This window comes from Pipistrellus hanaki (genome assembly GCF_964339955.1).
Source record: "Pipistrellus hanaki genome assembly, chromosome: 12".
NCBI lineage: Eukaryota > Metazoa > Chordata > Mammalia > Chiroptera > Vespertilionidae > Pipistrellus > Pipistrellus hanaki.
Window position 1 is genome coordinate 59,873,931 of NC_140514.1, and position 23,639 is coordinate 59,897,569.

A 23,639-nucleotide genomic window follows, 5' to 3' on the forward strand; every position below is an offset into this window, starting at 1 on the left:
GCGTCGGCTGCGATTGGGTTGGTGGCGGGAACTGTGTCCCACCTGGGGGAAGCAGAGTGTTGCTTTGTTGGTGCCAGGTCTGTGGTGATGGCCAGTGCATGTCACGGCAGCTCCTGCTTGAGCATCTGCCCCCTGGTGGTCAGTGCACATCATAGCGATCGGTTGTATGGTTGGAGGGACACTTCTAGATTGACATGAACAGGCATACAGCAGAAGGACTTGACTTACACGTACTGGGAAGGGATCACCAAAGTAAGTTTAGTTAACACTTTCTCATAGGAACACATATACATACACACACACGCGTGCAAGAAAACTATGTTTTCCCTTATGATGAGAACTTTTAGGATCTATTCTTTTAGCAACTTTCAAATATACCTCACAGAGTGCTATACAGTCTCTAAACAGTAATTACCTCCCAGTGTTCACTTGTAACTGACAGTGTGCCCTTTGACCCCTCACCAATTGCTCCACTGACCCCACCAGTATCACAACCTGCACTCTTTTTCTGTGACTATGTTTCTGTTGTTCATTGCTGCTTTTGTTTTTTAGATTCACATATGAGTGAGATCACATGGTATTTGTCTTTCTCTGTCCGACTTACTTCACTTGGCACCATGCCGTCTCGGCCCCTCGCTGGGTGAAGCAGTCTTTCCAGTCACACACGTTCGGGTCTGACATGCGCCTCCAGTCCTTTCGGGCAGAGAACTGCTCCGGGAGTCTCGTCTCCCCTGGCACGTGTGGCCACGTCAGACACGCTTGGTGTCCTGGGCCGCTCCTGGGAGCCCGCGACCTGACAGGCCTTGGCCCCCTCCCCCTGCTCCTCTTAACATCAGTTCCATCCGTTCACTGTTGCTGAATTATTAGGCCCAAGAGAGCAGTTAGTCTTTTAAATCATGTTCTGGTAAACTTTTCAAAATTCAATAAAAACTAAAATAAAGGCAGTAAAGGTATACCTACTTTCACCATTGACAAAACATAAATAAAAGTTTTCAGGGGGAAAAAAAAAGGGTTTACCCTATCTGCACCTGCAGTCTGGGCCTGTCCAGGAAGGACTCTTCGGGATTCGGCCAGTCCCTTCCTGGTTTTAGCCTCAGACCATCACTCTGCAAACACACAGGCTCTTCCTTTTCCACACAAAAGCAAGATTATGGGCACATTATGGCCTGCAATTTTTTGTCATGAATATTTTTCATATATATATATATATATATATAACTAATTTCAGAGAGGGAGAGATAGAAACATCAATGATGAGAGAGAATCACTGATTGGCTGCCTCCTGCACACCCCACACTGGGGATCGAGCCCACAACCCGGGCCTGTGCCCTGACCAAAAATCAAACCAAGACCTGGTTCATAGGTTGGCGCTCGACCACTGAGGCACACCGGCCGGCAGTCACGAACATTGTTCTGAATCACTAGCTACAGCTCTTCCTCCTTGTTTTTAAGATGGCTGCACCCTTCACTGCAGGGCGGACGGACCTCGCTCAGGACGTTTGTCTCATGTTTGCTGCTCTGTGCAGGCTGCCGGGGACACGCCCAGACGCCGCCCACAGGGCTCAGGCCCCAGGCCAGGCAGCGGCAGGGCTTTGAGCTGGGACGCCAAGTCCACCCCAGGTCTGGCGTGCCCACTCCTGCGGCCGCCCCTCCGCACTCACTGCTGCGCAGGCTGAGCACGGCCGTCCGCAGGAACCGCACTTTCTCCGCGGGCACCTGTGTGCTCAGCAGGGCGGCTCGGGTGCTCCCATCCCCTGGCCGCTTTTGTAGCCGGCTCCGTGGGTTCTGTGCCGGCAGGCGGGCTAGTCCTGGGCTCCCATAGCGTGCTCTCCGGGCAGGCTCCGCGGGCAGAGCGGCTGCTCGGTGTGCCCAGGGCTTTCAGGGGTGGAACTGGATTAGACCTTCGAGCTACTTGCCGAGATTCTGCAAAGGTTGCTGAAGGAACACGGTCGCAGTGGATGTGACAGCCACATGGTAAATGGCAGTTTGGGTTCTATCCAAATGGAGTAGGCTGGCAGTGTGGTGCTGGCACGTTTGGGGCCCACTGTGAGCTGAGATGTCCAGGAGGGCCGTAGCTGGGAGGAGGGGGTCCATGCCTGGGCCAGTCTGACTGCTTTAGTTTTAATCTGTTAACAAGACTTGCATACTGCTGTTTCTTGCTTTGAACTTTTGAACTGTTCATTATTCATGTGACTGAAAATTAAGAACATATAAAACAAGTACGCAGTAAGACGACTTCTTCCCACATCTGGTTCCCCACCCCCATCTTCCCTCCGGCAGGTAACCAAGTGCTGCTGGCTCCTGTATCCTGTAGCTTTGGCTACATAAACACCAAATTAAACACTGCATGTCCTCTATAGTTAAAACTATAGTAGCTGAACTGTACATTTTAAAATGGTTAAAATGATAAATTTTATCAAATATGTTTACTTCCAAGAAAAAAAACTTAATAAAAAAGGGTGTCCAAATTACATTTTCATGTGATAGCAACGGAAAACTCCACATGTCTGGTTAGATGGCGAGACTGTGGCTTAACTTTTCCACCTGCTGGTTATGATGCTGCGTATTCAGCAGCAATGATTGACAAGGCAGGTGTGCGGAGCAGCCGCAGCCATGTGAGCGGCCTGCGGCCTCTCTTCCAGCGGGAGCACATGATGAGCTGCTACTGGGAGCAGCCCCAACCCGGGCCCGCCCGCCACGACCCCAGCCGGCCCTACGCCGAGCAGTACCGCATCGACAGCCGGCAGTTTGCACGCCTGTTTCAGCTGGTCTCGCCATGGACCTGCGGGGAGCACACGGGGATCCTTGCCGAGAGGACCTTCCGGCTGCTGGACGACAGCATGGACCACCTCATCGCGTTCCGAGCGTTTGCCGCCTGCCTCGGTAGGACGCGGCCGCGGCGCGTTGCTTTGGGGGTGACGGAGCACAGTGCGCGGGCGCTGCGCGCAGACTGTCCTGTGACTGTCTGACAGTTTGTGATTCTCGGCATCACTCCTCCCAGGAGGTCAGCATGCTTTCGGAAGGGGAGAGGGCGAGCTCTCGGCACCAGGTCACTGAGCTGTTCTCCGTGGGAACAGCCCCGGCAGGGGGGGGCCTGCTAGAGCCTGTCCCTGATGCGTCCACGTACAAGAGAGCCCTCCTCCCCGGAAGGCAGAGGCTGTCGCAGCTCGGCAGCCACCTCCGAGGCGTCCCTTTGCCACCACCCTCCGCCGCTCGCGCGCCAGGGCCTGGGAGCGGGAAGGACGCTGCTCAGGACGGGGTGCCTGAACGTTGGCATCGCTCTTTCCCCAGACACGATGTGCAATGGAGAAATGAATGAGAAGATCAAACTGCTCTACAGGCTTCATATTCCTCCAGGTGAGAAACCCTGAGACACACTGGGCTCTGCTCTGCCTTGACATTGACCAACTTTGTGCACAACACACAAGTTCTTTTTATTTTATTGATTTAGAGAGAGGGAGAGAAACATCTGTTTGAGAGAAAGACATCAGTGGTTGTCTGCCGTAGGCACCCTAGCTGGTAGGCACCCTGACCGGGAACTTACTCTGTGACCTTTCTGTGGAGGGGATGGTACTCTACCAACTGAGCCACATGGTCAGGGCCTCGAGTTCGTTTTGAATTTCATTTAGCCTGGAAGCAACCAATATTTCTTTTTTAGAAAACATATTTTTATTGATTTCAGAGAGGAAGGGAGGAGAGAGAGAAACATCACTGATGAGAATCATTGATCAGCAGTCTTCCTTCATGCCCCACACTGGGGATTGAGCCCACAACTCGGGCATGTGTCCCGACTGGGAATCCGACCATGACCTTCTGGCTTAGGCTGATGCTCAGCCACTGAGCCACACTGGCCAGGCATGATGTTTCTGACTTAGGGTTTCTGACGGTAATTTTGAGTGCCACGCTGTGGCCGATGGCCGTGGCTCTGACTCGAGTGGGCAGCAGAAGCCTTCAGGATTGGCCAGCACCCCTGCCCGACGCCTGGCTTCTGGCCCGCTGGTCCGAGGACCACACTGTGGAACTGCTGGCCGGGAGACGTGTGGGGAAGCCAGGCCTGGTGGCCGCAGCAGGTGGCTCCTATGCTACTGCTTCTGAAGGACCACTCCAGTTTTCCAACGTGTGAGGCCTCGCTTCCTGTAAGTCAAAGCAGAGGTAGCCAGGAACAGAGGAAGCGATTGAAATCCCCGGGGTCAGACGTGGCGGTAACCTCCAGGTGCTGCCTGGCCTCTGCAGTCGGGGGCGGGTTAGGAACTCGGTCTCCGGCCTCCACACCAGGCCCAGGTGCCGTGGGGGCCTCCCGGCCCGCCAGACGGGTGCTCTCGGCACTGACGCCTGTACAGCATGGGAAACGCCGTGTCGCTGTGGGCTCGGGCCATGTCTTGAGGTTGGCATTGCTGGGCTGAGGTATGACATCGTGTACATTAACCTCCAGGCTGCGCGGTGGCCGTCGCTCCACCACTCGGCCACCTGTGGCACTTCACTGCTGCTTCTCTGTGAACAGAATCAGTGAAATTCTTTGCCATTTATGCCAACATAATTTGCCCTTATTTTTCAAAATGTTTCCTTAGAAGACACTCATAGTTATACCTTTATTATCATCATTAGAAGCCCGATGCACGAAGATTCGTGCAAGAATAGGCCTTGCTGCCGGTTTGGCTCTGTGTATAGAGCATCAGCCTACAGACTGAGGGGTTCCGGGTTCGATTCCAGTCAAGGGCATATACCTTGGTTGCGGGCACATCCCCAGTAGGTTTGCAGGAGGCAGCTGGTCGATGTTTCTCTCTCATGGATGTTTCTAGCTCTCTATCTCTCTCCCTTCCTCTCTGTAAAAAAAAATCAATAAAATTAAAATAAAATAAAAAGAATGGGCCTCCTTTCCCTGGCAGCCAGCACCACCTTTCAGCCCCAGCCCCGCCTTTCCACGCTGCCCAGAGGCCTTGAGCGGCTAGGGCTCCGGAATGTTATTTTGCATACTCACTCCTGATAGGCTGGTGGGTGTCATGAAGGAACGGTCAATTTGTATCTTTCTCTTTTATTCATGTAGATTGTCACTACCATCTTTTCATAATCATTCTATCTGATATTGCTAAATAGGACACGATTGACTTAATTTTATTCAATTATTTCATCTTGAGTTTTAAATAACTATCTTGTGATAATTTTAGCTTTATAGAAAAGTACAAAGAGCATATAGATCTCATTCTTGATATAGCTTTAAATTTATTAGTTTTTTGAAATTATCATTTGAGATTGATATTTGCTTCTCAATACAACTTCATATTGAATTATTATTTCCAAATTACAACTTTATTTCTAAAAGACATATTTTAACTACCTTACTCCATTTAAGACCTTTATGGCTTCAGGAAATCAAATTTTGAAAAATGTTCTGAATATATATGGTTGTAAAACTTTTACTGTGTGACTCTGAGTTTAAATTGTTAAATAGATTTGATTTAGCTATATTTAATATTTTAATTTTTATGCAGTTTTTAAGTCTTAAGAATGCAGACCCTAAAACTGCATTTAAACACATCAATTTGCTAAGGCCATGAAGATCCACAATACATTTTTTTTTCTTTTTTTTTTTTCACAATACATTTAAGTATTCTCATTTAAACAGATTTAATTTTTGAGAGAGAAGATGACTGCCGATGGGAAGGCAGGCTACAAGTCAGAGTGTGCATGAGAGAGGAAAGGGGAGTGTGTGTACGTACAGGGAGTGGCTATTTGTGGGTGAGGGACAGCTACACTCCAGGGGACTGTTGGGGACTGCCGGACCAGGCCCCCTGACTGGGCAGCCTCCACTGCTGCTGAAATCTCTCCCGAGCGACCACGCCATCTTGAAGGGGAGAGTGGCTTTACTTTCAACCAGGAAGAATTGGATACTTCCCAGGATCCCACAACCACAGCACCCAGGGACTAGCTGCGAACCCATGAACACCGGGTCTCGAGCAGCAGGAATATACGGACTCAGACGAGCTCTGCACCTTCTCACGGAAAGGTCGGATTTTGCCCAGAGATAGGTGAGGTCTGCGATCCAGGCTGGAGGGAGAAACGTGTGCAGCAGGATTGAGAGGTTCAGAGGAAGTCTGCACCCCACAAAATCCGAGGTGAACCAGCAAAGTCTGAGAATGTGGAAGGGGTTCACAGAGCTGCTGGCACAAGGGAACTCTAGAGGTTGACCCGTGGCTGGGCTGGACACGGAAAGGCAGCCATTAGTTTTGCCAGTATATCGGCTACACTGTGCCAGGGGGAAAAGACACGCAGAGTCGTGTGCAGTGCCAGGGCAAAAAAGTTGCAAGTTGGCATGCTTCTTTTTTCTCTTTAAATCCTTTCGTGTGATTACTAAGCCCAGTACATGGGATCACCCAAAGCGGGACTCTCCCAGAGGCTTCAGGGAAATTGTTTTTGTGGAACCTGGGGATCGGAGCAGGAAGAGGCGATCAAAGGACTGGCTGTGGGGCAATCCACACCCAGTATTGAATGTGGCAGGGAAAACAAAATCCAAATACTGGATAGAGAGGAATTATAGCCCCAGATGTCAATACAGAAACACTGCCACCCAGGGCTTGAATCACAGATTGACTCATGTAAATACAACTACAGGCAGGCTGAGAAACAAAGAAATACTGCCTGCTTGAAACAGGATTGTGGCTTAAGACACTGAGGAGCTGTGGAACACAGGGAAGGTCAGTTCTGTCCTGACTACCTGACAGGAAACAGGCATGCCAAACTGAGCATTAGGGAAGTGAATGACCTTCACCACTACCTATTTTTATTTTTTATCTTTTAAGAAACTGAATTTGTTTCTCACTTAATTTTACCTTTTTAATTATTTATTTTTAAAAAATATATATTTTATTGATTTTGTACAGAGAGGAAGGGAGAGAGATAGAGAGTCAGAAACATCAATGAGAGAGAGTCATCGATCAGCTGCCTCTTGCACACCCCCTACTGGGGATATGCCCGCAACCAAGGTACATGCCCTTGACCGGAATCGAACCCGGACCTTTCAGTCCCCAAGCCGACGCTCTAGCCATTGAGCCAAACCGGTCCCGGCTTTAATTATTTTTAATCAGTATTATTACTATTAGTATTTTACCTTTTTAATTTCATTTTCTCTATTATGGTATTTGCGTTCTATGCTCTATTTTCATTTTTCTTTTAGCATCATTTTTTTTTTTAAATAACAGAGAGGAAGGGAGAGAGATAGAGAGCTAGAAACATCAATGAGAGAGAGTCATCGATCAGCTGCCTCTTGCACACCCCCCACTGGGGATATGCCCACAACCAAGGTACATGCCCTTGGCCGGAATCGAACCCGGGTCCCTTCAGTCCCCAAGCCGAAGCTCTATCCATTGAGCCAAATCGGTTTCGGCTCTTTTAGCATCATTTTACTCTATCTCAACTTTACCTTTAGCCAACACCCTTCCTTCCTTTTCTGCTTTTGTTGTCCTGTTTCTCTTATCTACTCCTGCTTTAGATTTTCTCTATTTCTTCTTTTTACCCTATTAAAAATTCATCCTACTTATATATCTAATTTCCAATCCCCTGCTTCAAGTCTATTCACACTTTTCTCACTTCACTATCCAAAATTTTTTCTCTTCCATTTTTTTTTTTTTTTAATTTTCTTGTTTTATTTTCCCCTCATTCTCTCCCCTATTGTTGTTTGTTGATTAGATTGGTTTTTTTGTTTGTGTTTGTTTCTCTCTTTTTTTCTTCTGATTTTCCTCTACATTCTTGTTATTAGTTGTTTGTAGTTTGCATTCAAATCTGGGTGTTAGTTGTTTTTGGATTAGTTGTTCTACTGAAGTTTTCTCCCCATATAAATAGTTTTCCCCTTCTTTTTTATTCTCTCTTTTCTCTTACTTTTTTTCATTTCCTAAATATCATTTTTGCACTCTTCTTTATTTTAAACCCTCTAATTCTCTTTTTTCTGGTGGTCACCTTTACTAATTCTCTTTTTTCTGGTGGTCACCTTTATTGGTGGTTATTAGTATTGTGAATACATTTGTGTTCAATGCTTTGTATGTGTGCCTTGTTGTGTTGTATTCTGTGCCTTTAGTAAATGCAGGAGAGAGCTACATAGTCAGACACCCTGAGAAGATCGATCATGGGGAAAAAAAGAAACAGCCTGCATACAAAAGAAAAGGAGGCATCACCAGAAAAGAAAGTAAACTAAATGGAGGAAAGCAATATGTCAGAGAAAGAATTTATAGAAATGGAAATAAGGTCGCTAAAAAGTTTGAAAAACAAATTTAAAAATATGTGTAAGAACCAAGAGGAAATGAAGAAGAACCAAGAAGAAATGAAAAATGACATCACTGCAATAAATAGCTCAATAGAAAGCATGAACAGTAGACTAAAAGTGGAGGTCTGCATCAGTAAGCTAGAAGACAGGGTAGGAAAAAACACTGAAGCAGAGCAGCATCTAGAAAAAAAAAAAATTTAAAAGCAGGAGGAGATCCTAAGGGAACTATGGGACAACAAAAAACAAAACAAAATTCGAGTAATTAGGTCCCAGAACAGGAGGAAACTGAGCAAGGAATGGAAAACCTGTTTGAAGAAATAATGACAGAAAAGTTCAATGATATAGGGAAGAAAACAGTCACACAATTCCAAGAAGCTCCCAGAGTCCCAAACAAAAAAACCAGGACTGACGCAAAGGCACACATACATAGTTTATCACTAAACTAGTGGGCCAGTGCACAAAATTCATGCACGGAGGGGGGTTCCCTCAGCCCAGCCTGCACCTTCTTCAATCAGGCAGGGACCCCTTTCAGTCCACAGGCTACCAAAACGGTTAGGGCAGAGAATGGTATTTTGATGACTAATATTGCAAATGCATCTGGAGGCAAAATTGTATTGAAAGCAGATATAAGAGATAAAGGAGATTCAGATAACCAAATGTAAATCATTCACCAGATTTTAACTTGTGCAGTCCTTGAAGTGAGACAATGAAAACCTTAAATGTTTACTTCCTTTATAGTCTTAAATTATGAAATATATATATATATATATATATATATATATATATATATATATATATATATATATATATATATATATATATAAACAAACTAGTGGCCCGGTGCACGAAATTCATGCACATTAAAAGGGAATTAATTAGAAGTAATTTAGTATTGCTATTTGCCCTTTTTCTATAATAGAAGTGTCAGAGATGAAAGAAACTTAGTAAAATGTAAATGAAAATCTTTTATATATATATATTTTATTGATTTTTTACAGAGAGGAAGGGAGAGAGATAGAGAGCTAGAAATGTCGATAAGAGAGAAACATCGACCAGCTGCCTCTTGCACCCCCCCCACCGGGGATGTGCCCACAACCAATGTACCTGCCCCTGACCGGAATCGAACCTGGGACCCTTCAGTCCACAGACTGATGCTCTACCACTGAGCCAAACCAGTTTCGGCATGAAAACCTTCTTACTATCAGAGTCTGGGGCACACCACGGGACCCAGAGTCAAGTCCCTGCCCACCCACATGCGTCTCAGGGGGGTGCAGCCTCAGTTCCCCGGACCAGCACCAGGAGAGGGGTGCAGACTCAGGTCCCCCATCAAGCCCAGCTGAGCGGGGACATGGCTGGAGTTCCTCTGACTCAGCACTCAGGGTGAACCTTGAAGTCCCGTCAAGCCACACCGGGTGGCAGACACAGCCTGAGGTCCCTTGTCAAACTCTACCAGGTAGGGGGTGCGGTCTGAGGTACCCCAGCCTGGCACTGGGGCGGGAGGCACAGCCTGAGGTCCCCTGTCAAGCCCCGCCAGGTGGGGGTGTGGCCTGAGGTCCCCTGTCAAGCCCCACAGGGCAGGGGAGGGCGTAGCCTCAGGTCCCTGCTGATTGCTGGTTAAGGCTCCTTGTGGGAACGTGGCCTCCGCTGTGGGTGCAGCCATCTTTTGATAGAATGATGGTCAATTAGCATATTCTCTTTATTAGATAGGAATGGATTACAAAAATAAGGTTACATTTATAATGGAAGTTCATTAAAAGGCTGCAAGTACACAAGGATTGTACATAAGCTCAGTGTTGCCTCTCTTCCCTAAAGTATCATGTCCTAGTGCCTGTGCCAAGACTGGAGAGGTTAGAAGCCCTGCTCTGTGGTTGCTGCCTTTCTGGTTCCAGGTCACTATTGCCTTTTCTGGACACTGCCCACCACTTGAATCTTCCTGCTCTAGGCTCCCATGACATTTGTGTTCACTGGTTCTTGCGTTGAGGCAGTTGTGACTTGTGAATGGGCTCGTCTCATATACCAAGCTCTGAGGACAGGGGCCGTGTCCCATTGCCCTCAGTGACTGTCCCAGGAAGCCCACTTTCATCATGCTAGCCCTAGAGCCACCCCATGTGTTGTTAACCATTTTCCTCTTCAGTCTGAGTGGCTTCTCGCTGTGTAGTGTAAAATTTGTCTTAGGCAAAGTTGGGAGAGAATGTCTGTAACTTTGTAAGAGAAGAAATTAAGGGGGGGAAAAAACAGAAACCTATCGGAGGATCCAAGATGGCTGCTCGGGTAGACACCTAGCCGCAGCAGCTCACAACAATTTCAATGGAATACAACTAAAATGTAGAGTGGACATTGCCCAGAGCTACAGGTAGTCGACTGACTGAAAACTCTACAATAGGAAGGAGGGAGAAAACCAGAAGGAAAATCAGAGGAGCTGAAAAAAAGCCTAAGGTACCGAGACATGCTGCGCGCTCGCACGTACGCGCGCGCGGAGAGGTCGCAGCCGGAGAGGAGGAGAGGGCTGGGTGCTGCCTGGCGTTCCCTAGCAGGAAGGAAATAGAACCCCCAGCCTGGGCTGAACCCCCGAACCGGCAGCGCTGAGCCCCAAGTTATGGGCCAGACCCTGGGGACCCAGGCTCCGGCAGGGGGAGACGGGGCTGTGAGGCGGAATTCCGGGGGATGGCGAAAGGCGGGGCTCCTGGAGTCTCGCGCACATGGCGCGCAGAGGACTGAATGTTGACTCTGATGCTGGATTACCCTAGCGGGAAGAAACAAAGCCTCCGGCGGCAGCTCTGAGCCTCAGTCCAGACCGCCCGGAACTCCAGGTCTGGGCCAGTCCCTGGGGACCCAGGCTCGGGCAGGGGGAGACTGGGCTGTGAGGTGGAGTCCTGGGAGCGCGGCGAAAGGCCAAGCCCCCGGAGTCGCGCACACTGCGCGCAGAGGACAGTCTGTTGACTCTGATCCTGGACTCCCCTAATGGGAGGGAGAAAGAAAGTTCCAGACTGGAGGAACGCGACGAGCAGGAGCCCCTGCCGGACACCGGCCAGCCCGGCGCCAGCAAGGAGCCGGGCGACAGGGCCCCCAGCGGGGGGGTGCCCCTGAGCCTTCGACTGCTGAGCGCGGGCAACGGAGCCAAGGACGGGGGCTGCTTCCTGGGCGGGCGCCGACCCCGGTAACAGGCTGAAGCAGCGCAGGAGCCTGCGGAGAACAAAGGGGTGCCACAGGCCAACCTGCTGAGCTCCCAGGACAAGGAGGAAGAAACCAAAGAAGTTCTCAATGTGAAGAAATCAAGTGAGAGCAAATGATAGTAAAATTACTTAAGAAAGAATACAAAGAAGATCTTGAAAAATCAAAGACTAAGTCAGAACTCAACGCACCAGCCAACATGGCAACATAAATGCGTTGTTTTTTGTTTTTTTTTAAAAAAAGAAAAAAAAAAAAAGGGACAGAATGTTGGAACAGCGGCGACCAGGCCTAGAGTGGCCAGGCACAAGGCAGTGGCAGCTGGGCCCGGAGCAGCAGTGGCCAGGCCCCAGAGCAGCAGCAGCCAGAACAAGAGCATCAACGGCCAGCACTGGAGCAGCCAGACCTGGGGCAGTGGCAGCCAGGCCTGAGGCAGAGGCGGCCAAGCCCAGGGTGGCCAGTCCAGGAACACCCAGACACGGAGTGGCCGGGCCTGGAGAAGCCGGGCCCAGAGCAGCCGGGTTGGGAGCAGCCAGGCCCAGAACAGCAGTAGCCAAGCACGGAGCATCCAGGCTGGGAGCGGCCAGGCCCGGAGCAGCCAGGTCTGGTGCGGCCAGGCCCGGAGCAGTGGCTGCCAGGCTGGGAGTGGCCAGGCCTGGAGAAGCGGCTGCCAGGCTGGGAGCGGCCAGGCCCGGAGCAACCGGGTCGTGTGCGGCCAGGCCAGGAGCAGCGGCTGCCAGGCTGGGAACAGCCAGGCCCAGAGCAACAGCTGCCAGGCTGGGAGCGGCCAGGCCCGGAGCAACCGGGTCTGGTGTGGCCAGGCCCGGAGCAGCAGCTGCCAGGCTGGGAGCGGCCAGGCCCGGAGCAGCTGGGTCTGGTGTGGCCTGGCCCGGAGCAGCGGCTGCCAGGCTGGGAGTGGCCAGGCCCGGAGCAGCCGGGTCTGGTGTGGCCAGGCCCGGAGAAGCGGCTGCCAGGCTGGGAGCGGCCGGGACCGGAGCAACCGGGCCCAGAGCAGCTGGGTTGGGTGCGGCCAGGCCTGTAGCAGCAACAGCCAAGTCCAGAGCAACTAGGTCGGGAGCGGCAGTGACCAGACCCGGAGCAGCTGGTTGTGGAACGAACCAGAGCAACAGAGGCCAGGCCCGGAGCAGCCAGGCCCGAAACAGCTCGCTCCTCGCCTGTCCCTGCCCACGGCTGCCTCTCAGACATGGCTGGAAACTTTTGCGGGAACTTGAGGGTCTGCTGAATCAAGTGATGAAGGCTTAGATCTGGATGTGTTGAGTTAGTATAGCGCTGGGGTGTTGATCTGTGAGTGCCTTGGGTGGGGCCTGGATGAGGCTGGTTGACCTATTTGGAAATGTCTTTTGTGTGAAATGTATCATTGGGCATGTGGAGGTATTATTGATATGAGAAAATGCTAAGTAACAGATTTACTATCTGAAAAGGGATTTACTATCGGGGAAAGGGAGGAAGAGACTGAACATAAACTGTGCACCTATGGATGAGGACAATGGGGGATGGGGAGGGGGCAGAGGGTGGGGTGGGAACCTGGTGGAGGGGGGAAGAAATGAGGAACCTTTGTAATAATATGAATAATAAAGATTGATTTAAAAAAAAAAAAAAAAACAGAAACCTATCTTTCAAGAAGGTAGCTTATCAAGGCTTTGGTACTATCTTATGGACATTTGTTCCATCACAACTGAGTGATTTCTCAGTGAATGGTTTACTACCGTTTACCCGAAAATAAGAGTGTCTTATATTTTTTCTCCCAAAGTTGCGCTAGGCCTTATTTTCGGGGAAACATGGTAGTAAGCTTCAACCTTCAAAATGAGGATCCTTTGTCCATAATCCCGACAAGCTTTATTAATCTATAACTCATGTGAAGTGTGCAGCCAGTAGCTTTTAGTGTATTTAGAACGTCATCACCCCAAGAAGCCCAGACCGTGCAGCTTTACCCCAGTCCATCCATTGTCCTCTGGTGTCTCTAGACTTGCCTTGTCCAGTATTTCATAGGAAGGGACTCATGCAGTTTGCTTTTTGCCTGGCTGCTTTCACGGCTCACCAGTGTGGTAGCGTGTGGCTGAATGTGGTCCTCAGGTTCACGGGCATGCCATCAGTGGTCCGTTTACCAATTCTTGGGGACAACGTTGTTCCAGACATCAGTGTACACGTTTTTGAGTTGACTTTTCCATTCCCATTTGGTGTATACCTACCTGCCTACTGGAATTTTGGGAAAGTTGAATAGTAATTTAACTTTTTAAGGAATTGTCTCTTTCTCAAAGGGCAGTAACACCTTCTATTCCATCATCAGTGCATTAGGGTTCTGATATAACTGGACCTTTGTGCAATTCAAAACTCGTAATAAAGCTTTTTGCAATTTGTTAGGAACTATATAGCATTATGTGCTCAGAGAAAAATAACATGGGGAGTTTAATTGTCCCATCTCAAGATTTTGTGAGATGCAAATCAAAACAACAATGCGGTACCATCTCACACCTGTCAGAATGGCCAACATCAACAAATCAACAATCAACAAGTGTTGGCAAGGTTGCGGAGAAAAAGGAACCCTCATGCACGGCTGGTGGAAATGCAGACTGGTGCAACCACAGTGGAGAACAGTGTGGAGTTTTCTCAAAAAACTGAAAATGGAACTCCCATTTGACCCAGTAATCCCACTCCTAGGAATATAGCCCAAGAAACTAGAAACACCAATCCGAAAGGATATATGCACCCCTATGTTCATAGCAGCACAATCTACAATAGCTAGAATTTGGAAACAGCCTAGGTGCCCGTCAGCAGATGATTGGATCCAAAAACTATGGTACATGTACACAATGGAATACTATGCTGCCATAAAAAAGAAGGAATTCTCATCATTTGCAGCAACCTGGATGGAATTGGAAAACATCATGCTGAGTGAAATGAGCCAGTCAATGAAGGAGAAACACCACATGACCTCACTCATTTATGGATGATAAAGAGCATTATAGACTGATGAACCAAAAGATAGAGAGACAGTAAAGCAACAAGCTGACTGTTAAATTACAGCGGGGAGGGTAGGGAGATCTGGGGGAGATAAGAGATCAACCGAAGGACTTGTATACATGCATATAAGTACAACCAATGGACACAAAACTCTGGAGAGGGAGGGTATGTATGGGGGGGGGGGGGCAATGTTAAAATATGTACACAGGTAATAATTTAATAAAAAATGTAAAAGAAAAAAAGATTTTGTGTAAAATTTGTACGTAGTACATGAACTCAATGGATCTTAGTCCACATGCTCTGTCCAGTGCCTGTTGGTCTGTGAACGGGCATGCCGTTAATGGTGGCGGGAGTCGCACCAGGGACAGGATCACTGTGCTGTGGACCCAGTGCAGGTGCACACCAGGCTCCGCAGACCCTACAATGTACAGCCGAGGGTGAGGCTGCTGGCTTAGCTCACTTGCCTATTAGTTTCTTTACCTAAAAAGCTTGGATTTTGGTTGAAATAACTTGTTCAATCTCTTTTTCAGCCCTCACTGAGGATGACCAAGACAGCCAGTCACCACTGAAGAACCCTCTGCTGTCCACATCCAGACCCCTGGTTTTTGGGAAACCAAATGGTACGTACCTTTCACTGTCAGGAGCCAGGACAGTGGCTCTCGTTACCCCCCACCCCCCAAGAATCAGCAGAGCGCCCCGCTTCCCAAGACCAGGACCCCGCAGTCCTCTACCAGCAAGGCCCCCAGCAGCACATACCCCTCCTGGTCAGCTGCTCTCCCGTTTCCTGGGCTCATCTCCCCTTCTGTATATTTACTTTTACTGGAACTATTTAAACTACATATTGTTTCCTTTGTCTCAGATGATGCCTCTGATTATCAGAAACAGCTAAAGCAGATGATTAAGGATTTAGCCAAAGAAAAAGCTAAATCTGAGACTGAGTTGCCCCAAATGAGCCAGGTATGGACTGTATTGTGTGAAGAATTAACTTTTGTCAATCTGTTCAGAAGCTAATAATTAAGCTGAGCCCCTTTACCACCAAAGCCATAATCAAAGGGTTTTATACTTCCGGGAGCTGGACATTGTGGCAATTAAATGGGAAAATGTGGTCCATTTATATATTCAAAGGTCTTAAAAACAGGCACTGCTTCATCTTTTTAAATATTTTTCTTGATTTCAAAGGAAACATCAATGAGGGAATCACGGACCAGCTGCCTCCTGCACACCCCTTACCCACAACCCAGGCATGTGCCATTGACCGTTATTAAACCCAGGACACTTCAGCCCACAAGCTAAGGCTCTATCCACTGAGGCAAACCAGCTAGGGCTGGTTCATGTCTTTAAAAGGTTCTTCTATCACCCATTTACCCAGGTGGTGATGAGTCATTGTCTTCCCTGGAAAATTAGTATGCTCCAGGTGCTTCAACACCTGTAGCAGACAGCACTGTTCTTATACCGCGTTCCAGCACTTGTGGGTTGAAAGGTGTGCACACGCTTCTGAGTGCTGAAATTCCCTGGAGGCAAAGGGCAGAGAATGCTTTTTCTCCTATTTTACTTCAAAAAGGTTTTATTTCACTTTCTCTGAGTACTACAAAGTATAAAATTCTTTTAAGAATGCATTATATTTCCATCCTGGTTGTGCTGCTATGCACTTTTTCTGTATTGCAGAGAGAATTCATCCAGTTCTGTAAGACTCTGTACAGCATGTTCCACGAAGACCCCGAGGAGAACGCCCTGTACCAAGCCATCGCCACGGTGACCACGCTGCTGCTGCAGATCGGGGAGGTGGGGCAGCGCGGGAGCTGCTCCCCGGACAGCGGGGCGGGGCCGGGGGCCTCAGCCCCTCCTCCCGAGCGGGACTCTGTGTCTGCGGACACAGACGCTGCGATGGCTCCCCGGGCATTTCCCCAAGAGGCTGAAGGCGACTGGACAGTCTCCTTTGAACACATTTTAGCTTCACTTCTGACTGAACAGTCATTAGTAAACTTTTTTGAAAAGCCACTGGACGTTAAATCCAAACTTGAAAATGCCAAGGTCAATCAGTATAGCCTCAGAACTTCTGAGATGAGCAGCCAGTTAGTGCCTGAACTTCAGCCAGACAGTGACTTGGTGGGATGAGCTGGCCATGACAGAGCAGTACCACCATGTGGGCTGTCAGCCCATGAGCCCAGCTCCGAGTCCTTCAGCCTGAGGACAGCCTACAGTCTGGGCGTGCAGGTGAGCAACCTGACCGCCAACTGTGGCCCGGAGAACTGATGCAATCCTCAACATCACTGTGTTCTTTTTTAAGAGGGAGCGACACCGATGCCGGCTGCCTCCCATACACAGCGTGGCCGGGGATGGGACCTGCGCCCTAAGTCGTGTGCCCGGATTGGGAATCAAACCTGCAGCCTTCCGGAGCGCAGGGTGCCGCTCCGACCGAGCGGAGCGGCCAGGCCAGGCTGTTCGACCGTAAGATTTACTGCTGCTGCGATGCTCTCATTGACAGGACCCGGGTCCAATGCACTATGCTACCCCAGACTAGAAACGCCCATGCTCTTTTTTCACGTAGATAGTGGGACGTCTACAGTCAAACTCACTTTTAAGATCTAAGAGCCACTGTCTACAATTGCATTTGGCTTTTTCTTTGCACAAATGTTTCAATGCTGGTAATTGAAACCATTTAATACATTTGGTTGTATTCCCTTTGCTTACAAAAATGTGTACAAACCATGCTATTAATGTTGGCCTCCAAGTTTTTAAATAAATTTTTGTATCAACTTTGCTCCTTGTTTATACCTCGCACTTGTGAGTTCTGGTCTGGGTCGTGCAGTGAACAGAGGCTAGAGACAGGCAGATGGCGCGCCCCTCCTGCCCCCAACACCTGGTGGTCTAAGCCGTGCACCACAGTGGGGTCTTTAACCCTTGCAGTGCTACACACAGTAATGCAGTATCATCCCTGCAACACTGCTCTCAGCCAAATTCAGATTTGGGGCTGGGTGAGCTTTAGCCCATGTAAACTGGAACTAAAAACATCTCCTGGGGCCGTTACAAGTGAGCAAAAACATTAATTGAACATTAAATTAAACATAAACCTGACCCCATCAGAATATCATTCTAGAAGACAATTCTGTACTTCTTGACAATTATATCTTATCAATACACATTATTATACCTAAGAGGCTATGAATTGCATCATTTCAGTTTGTTGAAAAGTGGCCAATGGCAATTGAGTTCTTCTACATGCCAGTTTCTGGGAAAATGTTTCTTTTAGAATCAATGAAACATGCCCATAAAAGCACTAACCATTGCACCTCCAATGTCCAACTACCTGCAGGGTCCTAAAGCCAGGCTACACGGCAGAATACCTAGAAAACCCTGTGTAGGCCTGTCTGAACACTCGTAAACTCCAGGGCTGGGAAAGGGGCAGAGACAGCATTAAAGAAACTATCCAAAGACCCGGTCACTGGGGACCACTTTATGATTACAAACATCGCGTTGCCGTCAGAAACAGAAAGCCAACCTCCAAGGCAGTTGTATAACTTTATTCGACCATCAGCACTAGTTCTCGTCCACATTAACGGTCTGTAGATCTGCAAAAGGAGAGAAGAGGTCACCTTCCACCTCCCAGGCTTCCCCACGGGCAGCGTGGTCGCTTGGCGCGAGACTTACTTTTGAAAGTGGTGACAGGCACATAGGTGACCAATGTATACAGCTTGTTTGGTGAATCTTCATCCTCATTACGTTTTCTAGACAAACGTACCCGGATACGATATGGGACATTCCTAATAAGAAACATGTTGGTCAGGTCAACGCTGTCATGACATTTCTGTAACATGCTTCCAATCTGACAGGGAGCCGGCAGGGACACCAGACCAACGCGGAAATGAGCCAGCCTGCCAGGTCCTCGGCCACCAGCACAGACGGCGCAGTGACGGGCTTTGTCTAAGACGTAAATCTGGAGAACACCACCCCCCGCGGTCTGCACTGACACAGGAGGGTTGCAAATGTGCGTTGCCTGCTCGGGCATGCAGTCCCTCCTCTCACTGTTCTGGGGATGTGAGGGTCCTCAAACCTGGGACTCCCTTGCTGCTAAGACATTACTCCGCACTTATCTCAAAGGAGCCGTCATTGGCAGCTCCTGTTACCCTGTTTCCACGAAAATAAGTGTCTTATATTAATTTTTTCTCCCAAAGTTGCACTAGGTCTTATTTTCAGGGGATGTCTTATCTTTCCATGCGCTAGGTCTTATTTTCAGGGAAACACGGGTAGATACATTTCTGCTGAACTATTAACTGCGCCCCCTGCAGGCTGCTCTCAGGGGTTGTCACCCACTCAAACGCAACCCAGACGCCACCCCGTCCTCCACCAACTCCTAGCACAGACCAGCCCCTGCCACTTCACTGACTTTGGCTGGTCCCATCCCACACTGGCACCTCCATCCTCCTTCACAGCGAAACGTCCTCCTGCTTATAAGCAGGGTTTCTCAACCTAAGATCTCCTGACGTGGGGGCTGGGTGACTTGTGGGGGCTGCAGTGTGCATTTTAGGGTGTTTCCAGAACCCTTGGCCTATGGCAGCCCCACCAGTGATACCAACTATGTGCCCGGGACGGGGAGACCAGGGTTGAAGACCAGGGCTCCAGTGGGTTCTAGAGACAAAGCCACCCTTTGCCATGACCCACAAGACTCCCCTGATCCGCCTCCTGCCCGTCTGACTTCTACCTCCATCAGCCTGTTCCCAGATCACACATCTGTGCGATGCTCTGACCACCCGCACTGCCGCCCATGGGTCTCATTACAAATGCCACATCCTAAGGCTTCTCTGCAGTAACCGCCCTCCTGAATTGCTGCCACGCTCTTTCTTTGTAATTCCACTAGAGGCCCAGCCACGAAATCCGTGCTTGGCCTGTGACCAGGGCCATCTCCCCCAGCTGCCTGGAGCCGACCCCACGCCTCTCCGATGGCCACTGGGAGCTGAGCCTGCTGGCGGGAGAAACCAGGAGGTGGGCTGTTCCTGCCTGCTGGCCAGCCCTGCCTCTGTGCAGGGCGCCCTGGCGCCGCCCACCCCCGACCCCGGTTCCCTTCCGCCACCAGGTAATGGGAGCCTGTGGCTGGGAAAAGGGACTGAGGTGGTCAGTGCGCCTCAGTGACTGGTCAGGCGGTCGTTCAGCCATTAGGGTCAATTTGCGTACGACCCTCTCACCACATTGGATATGATCAGCGATCTGAGTGGAGCGAGTGGGTTAAGCTGGTGAGACACACCTTACTCCTTTGGCCCACACGGCTTTGTTGAGCCTGGTGTCAATGCGCACGTCGGGGGTTCCCATCTCCTTCATGGCGAACTTCCGGATCTCCTTGAGGGCCCGGGGGGCACGCTTCTTGAAGCCCCTTAGGTTCAAACACAAGTAAAAAGTGAATTAAAGGGGCACAAAATGAAACCGCATGTCCTAGCTTCATAAAAACTAAACCAAACTTTTGCCGAGGCCGGTTTAGCTCAGAGCGTGGTCTGCGGATTGAAGGGTTCCGGGTTCGATTCCGGTCAAGGGCATGTACCTTGGTTGCAGGCACATCCCCAGTGGGAGGTGTGCAGGAGGCAGCTGATCGATGACTCTCTCATGGATGTTTCTAACTTTCTCTCTCCCTTCCTCTCTGTAAAAAATCAATTAAAAAACAAAAAAACTAAACCAAACTTTAACAAGGCAGATCCTTTCCCACCAGCGTTCGTGCCCAGCGGCTGGGGAACAGGAACTGCCCCCTCAGTGACGGGCTGAGGGCTCTGCACGGGACCCGGACAATGCTAACTAACATCACAATGGCCAGCCCGTTCCCGATAAGCAAAAGCACCTCCAAACTCCATCCTTCTGGAGACTATAATCCAAGAATGCCATTGGAACATACTTGAACATAAAACATAACACTGTACACCACAGGACATGGTAAGTAGATTGCCACACCTTCACAGAGCATGTTTTTGGAGCCCACTCACCACGAATGTAGTTCCCCTGACCTGGTCTGTGCCGAGCAGAGGCCTGCAGGGCAGGGGCCCTACCAAGTGCCTGAGGCGAACCAATGCTGCGGAGCTCCCGGGAGGGGCCAGCACCATCATCTCCTGGGCACCTTCAGGTGCTGTTTAGATAAGGATGCAGGCACCCATTTAAATGTTATGCTTTTACTTGAAGACGTGAAAAAAGCAACACTTTACGACAGGCAGAAGTGGTCACACACGTGTGGGCCATTCCAAGTGGGGTGCAGAGGGAACAGTAAGAGTTGCTGATGTTTCTGTCTCTCCCCCTGGCCCTCTGAAATAATAACATTTCGTGACCCTCAGAGGGGCCTGTCAATGGCTAGCCTCTAACCCATCGGCCTGAGAGGCGCTCCTTCCTGGCAGATGAGGCAAACGTCCCGGATGGGGTGAGAGCAGCAAACGGAGCCTTCAGTAAGCTCCGTGACCCACAAAAAACCCGGCTCCCCACTCACCCCACAGCCGCTTGACCCTGTCTCCGCTCCTTCCTCCATGCTCACCAGCTCCTGGTTATTTCTACAAGCAAGCTCGCCCCACCCCCTTACAAACCTAACCACCAGAACCATCAGCGAGCGGCAGAATCCTTCTCCACATCATGTACTTGGTTGACCCTCCAGTGCACCTGCTGATGTCAAGCGTGACAGGAAAGTAGACGAGGGAAAGGCAGAGTGCTGGGATGGGCTGGGGCGACACAAGCCAGCCCCCCAACCTGTGTGACCAGGAAACTAAGTGGCAGTCTACAGGGAACCACAGCAAACACTTTGGACTCCACTGAGGCCGATGGGAGTCAATGGAGGTGAGGACACACCAGGGCAGTGAAGGGAACCAGGAGAGGGCGCTGCAAACCAAGGAACAGAGGAGTGGCCGGACCCAGGCCCTGGGTCAGGGGGAGGGAGAGCACAGGAGGCATGTGCCTCCGCCAGGGAAACAGGGAGGGCTGGGCTATGGCGTCTGCGATGTCAACACCCACGTACAGACGGAGGGACTGACTGAGTCCTGGGACTCAACAATGACCGAGGAGCAGCTAGAGAAGGAAAGGGTTTAGTACCACTTTTGTAACAAAGCACAAAATGCCTGAAAAACTCGCTCACCTGCAATGGTCACCTTACTTTTCTAATGTCCTCCTACGGGGGTGGCCTGCAGAGCAAAGCCCTTCTCACTCTGCACATTTCACCATTTACACCCAAATATTAGTGCCTAGCCTCTGTAAGGGACTGCGAAAGTAGGGCCTTTGGGTCCCCTGCTAAACCTGCAAGGGCCGCTGGCAGTGCCCAGCACACAAGAGCCTGGCAAGAATAAAGCTCAAAATGAGTGAAGGGGTGGTGGGCCGGGCCCGCGGTTACTCAGAGGCAACATCAATGCACAAGAAGGCAGGGAAGCCATCTAGAGACCGGGAACAGAGGCCAGGGTGCCCCTAGGCTGAGAGTGCAGTGCTGACAGCTGCCCTGTGCCCACGAGGCCGCACATCTGAGAGAGACCCTGGAAAAATGCGTTCTCCCAGCGAGGCTGCCCAGACAAGTGCAAGAAATCCTGCGCCACAGGCTGGTGCCCGAGTCCTCTGTCTGCCCTGTAACTGCTTTTAGATCCACTCCGGAACAGCATGCAAGCCTGCTCTCCACTGCCAGCGGTAAGCAGGAGGCGGAAAACCTCCTAATCTGAGAACTAAACCAACCCCCAGGGGATAAAGTCAAACATTAAAAACCGCTCCCGACATTCCAGTACACGGCCAGTCCACAATGCAGGAGTCCTCCCGCCGACACGGTCCTGCAGGTCCCGCCACGCGTCTCCCGGCTCCCTCCCCTCACCTCGCGCAGCAATTCCCGTCCGTGTGCGGGCCAGAACCAGCACGGCGCGGCCAAGGGTCCCTGCTCCGGACGCACACGCCCGGCCGGCCCACTTCCCCGAATCCGAGGCTCTAAAAAACTCCCTCTCTCGCACCGCACCGCCCGCCCGCGCCTGTCGGAGGCGGCGATTAGCACTGCTCCCCGAAGGCGCCCGCAGGACCCGTCCTCAACCTCGCGTCTCCGCCGTCCCTCCGGCGGGACACCCTAACCCTCGCGCCGCAAAGCGGCCCTTGGAGCAGACCGAGTTTTAAAGAAAAGCTCCGGTCCAGCCGGCCTTCCCGCCGCGGGGGGACTCACACGCCGTGGATGCGCTTGTGGATGTTGATGGTGTACTCCCTGGTCACCACCTCGTTGATGGCGGAGCGGCCCTTCTTCTTCTCGCCACCCTTCTTTGCGGGAGCCATCTACAGCGGGGACAGGGAAGCTGAGCAGAGGGCGCGCACGGCCACGTCCGCCCGCCCCGCGCGCCCGAAGCCCGAGGCCGGGCAGAGCTGAGCCTCCACCCAACCGCGCCCCCGACCGAGAGCCCGCGCCGGCCCAAGGCCCCCTCTTCCAGGCTGCGAGCCCTCCCACCGGGCGGGGTCCCCTCCGGGACTCCGATGCCCGGGCCCAGCCTAGGAGAGCCCGCCGGCCAGGGCGGCGCCGCCGTGGGTGAGGATGGAGCCCGATTGAGGAGACCAAGGAGCGAACAAACGCACCGTGCCCTGCAAGATGGAAAGAAAGACCGCAGGGTATTGTGGGAGAGGAAACTCCGGATCGCAAGTACAACTTCCGGGTCGTCGGGAAGAGGCGGAGCCAGAGTCAGGGCAGTGACGTCTGTGCGTGCCGGGCAAAGAGAGCCGGCCTGGGCGGCTTCCGGGCGGGCGCATCCGGTGGGGGTGCCGCGGGTGGCCGTCCGGGAGGAGTTGTCGGTAGCGGACCTGGCTTCCTGACGAGGTTGCGGCAAGGAAAGGCTGCCGCACCTGCCTGGGCCCCGAGGCGGGCAGGCTCGGGAGGCGCTCCCTGTGCACCGTCCTCCTGGCCGCGTGCGGGCTGCGGCCCGCCGAGGGGCTGCGGGGCGGAGGGGGGCCCTCAGACGCTCAGCGGATGGGCTAGGGAGTGGGGTAGGGCTAAGGGCACAGCAGAACGGGCGTGAACGGAGCCAGGACATGGGTAGCTACTGGTCACCGGGGCGGGAAAGCTCAGGTCCTGGGAATCAGCAATCAATTGTAGGGACCCCCCCCCCCCCACCTTTCCTCCCCAGCAGGTGGCTGGTCCTGTGGTTTGGACCCCTGACCTTCCTCCCAGAGATAACATCTGGGCCTCAGTTGTAGTTCAGCTCCAGGCCCAGAAGAGCAGCAAAACCAGACAAGTGACCCCTGCCCTCGTGCTGACCCTGCCCTGGTGCTGACC

General features: G+C 51.1%; 2 protein-coding genes across 7 annotated transcripts in view; one reads left to right on the forward strand and one right to left on the reverse strand.

Moving 5' to 3' along the window:
- TBC1D8 (TBC1 domain family member 8) overlaps positions 1 to 17,165 on the forward strand; it is an 85,812-nt gene extending 68,647 nt beyond the window's left edge. For 5 of the 6 annotated variants that reach the window (XM_084900493.1, XM_084900492.1, XM_084900494.1 and 2 more), the window contains 5 exons: positions 2,643 to 2,883; positions 3,292 to 3,357; positions 14,935 to 15,024; positions 15,264 to 15,361; positions 16,070 to 17,165. In XM_084900493.1, the coding sequence (XP_084756619.1) occupies positions 2,643 to 2,883; positions 3,292 to 3,357; positions 14,935 to 15,024; positions 15,264 to 15,361; positions 16,070 to 16,519 (945 nt within the window). In that variant the 3' untranslated portion in view covers positions 16,520 to 17,165. The remainder of the gene's footprint in view (positions 1 to 2,642; positions 2,884 to 3,291; positions 3,358 to 14,934; positions 15,025 to 15,263; positions 15,362 to 16,069) is intronic. The other variant, XM_084900497.1, reaches the window with a different exon arrangement.
- Positions 17,166 to 17,904: 739 nt separating this feature from the next.
- Positions 17,905 to 23,028, reverse strand: RPL31 (ribosomal protein L31). The gene is made up of 5 exons (XM_084900530.1): positions 22,946 to 23,028; positions 22,545 to 22,651; positions 19,644 to 19,769; positions 18,053 to 18,165; positions 17,905 to 17,973 (listed from the first exon to the last, which is right to left on the reverse strand). Exons 2-5 carry the CDS (start codon positions 22,649 to 22,651, stop codon positions 17,942 to 17,944), a joined length of 378 nt encoding a protein of 125 aa, XP_084756656.1. The 5' UTR covers positions 22,946 to 23,028; the 3' UTR covers positions 17,905 to 17,941.
- Between the last annotated feature and the right edge of the window lie 611 nt (positions 23,029 to 23,639).

Excerpts from the sequence above, each read along its gene's own strand:
- RPL31 (XM_084900530.1), bottom strand. The coding sequence starts at position 22,651 with ATGGCTCCCGCAAAGAAGGGTGGCGAGAAGAAGAAGGGCCGCTCCGCC. Across the intron at positions 19,770-22,544 it reads CACAAGCGCATCCACGGCGT|GGGCTTCAAGAAGCGTGCCC; the intron begins GTGAGTCCCCCC and ends TTTGAACCTAAG. Across the intron at positions 18,166-19,643 it reads GTGTGGGCCAAAGGAGTAAG|GAATGTCCCATATCGTATCC; the intron begins GTGTGTCTCACC and ends GTTTCTTATTAG.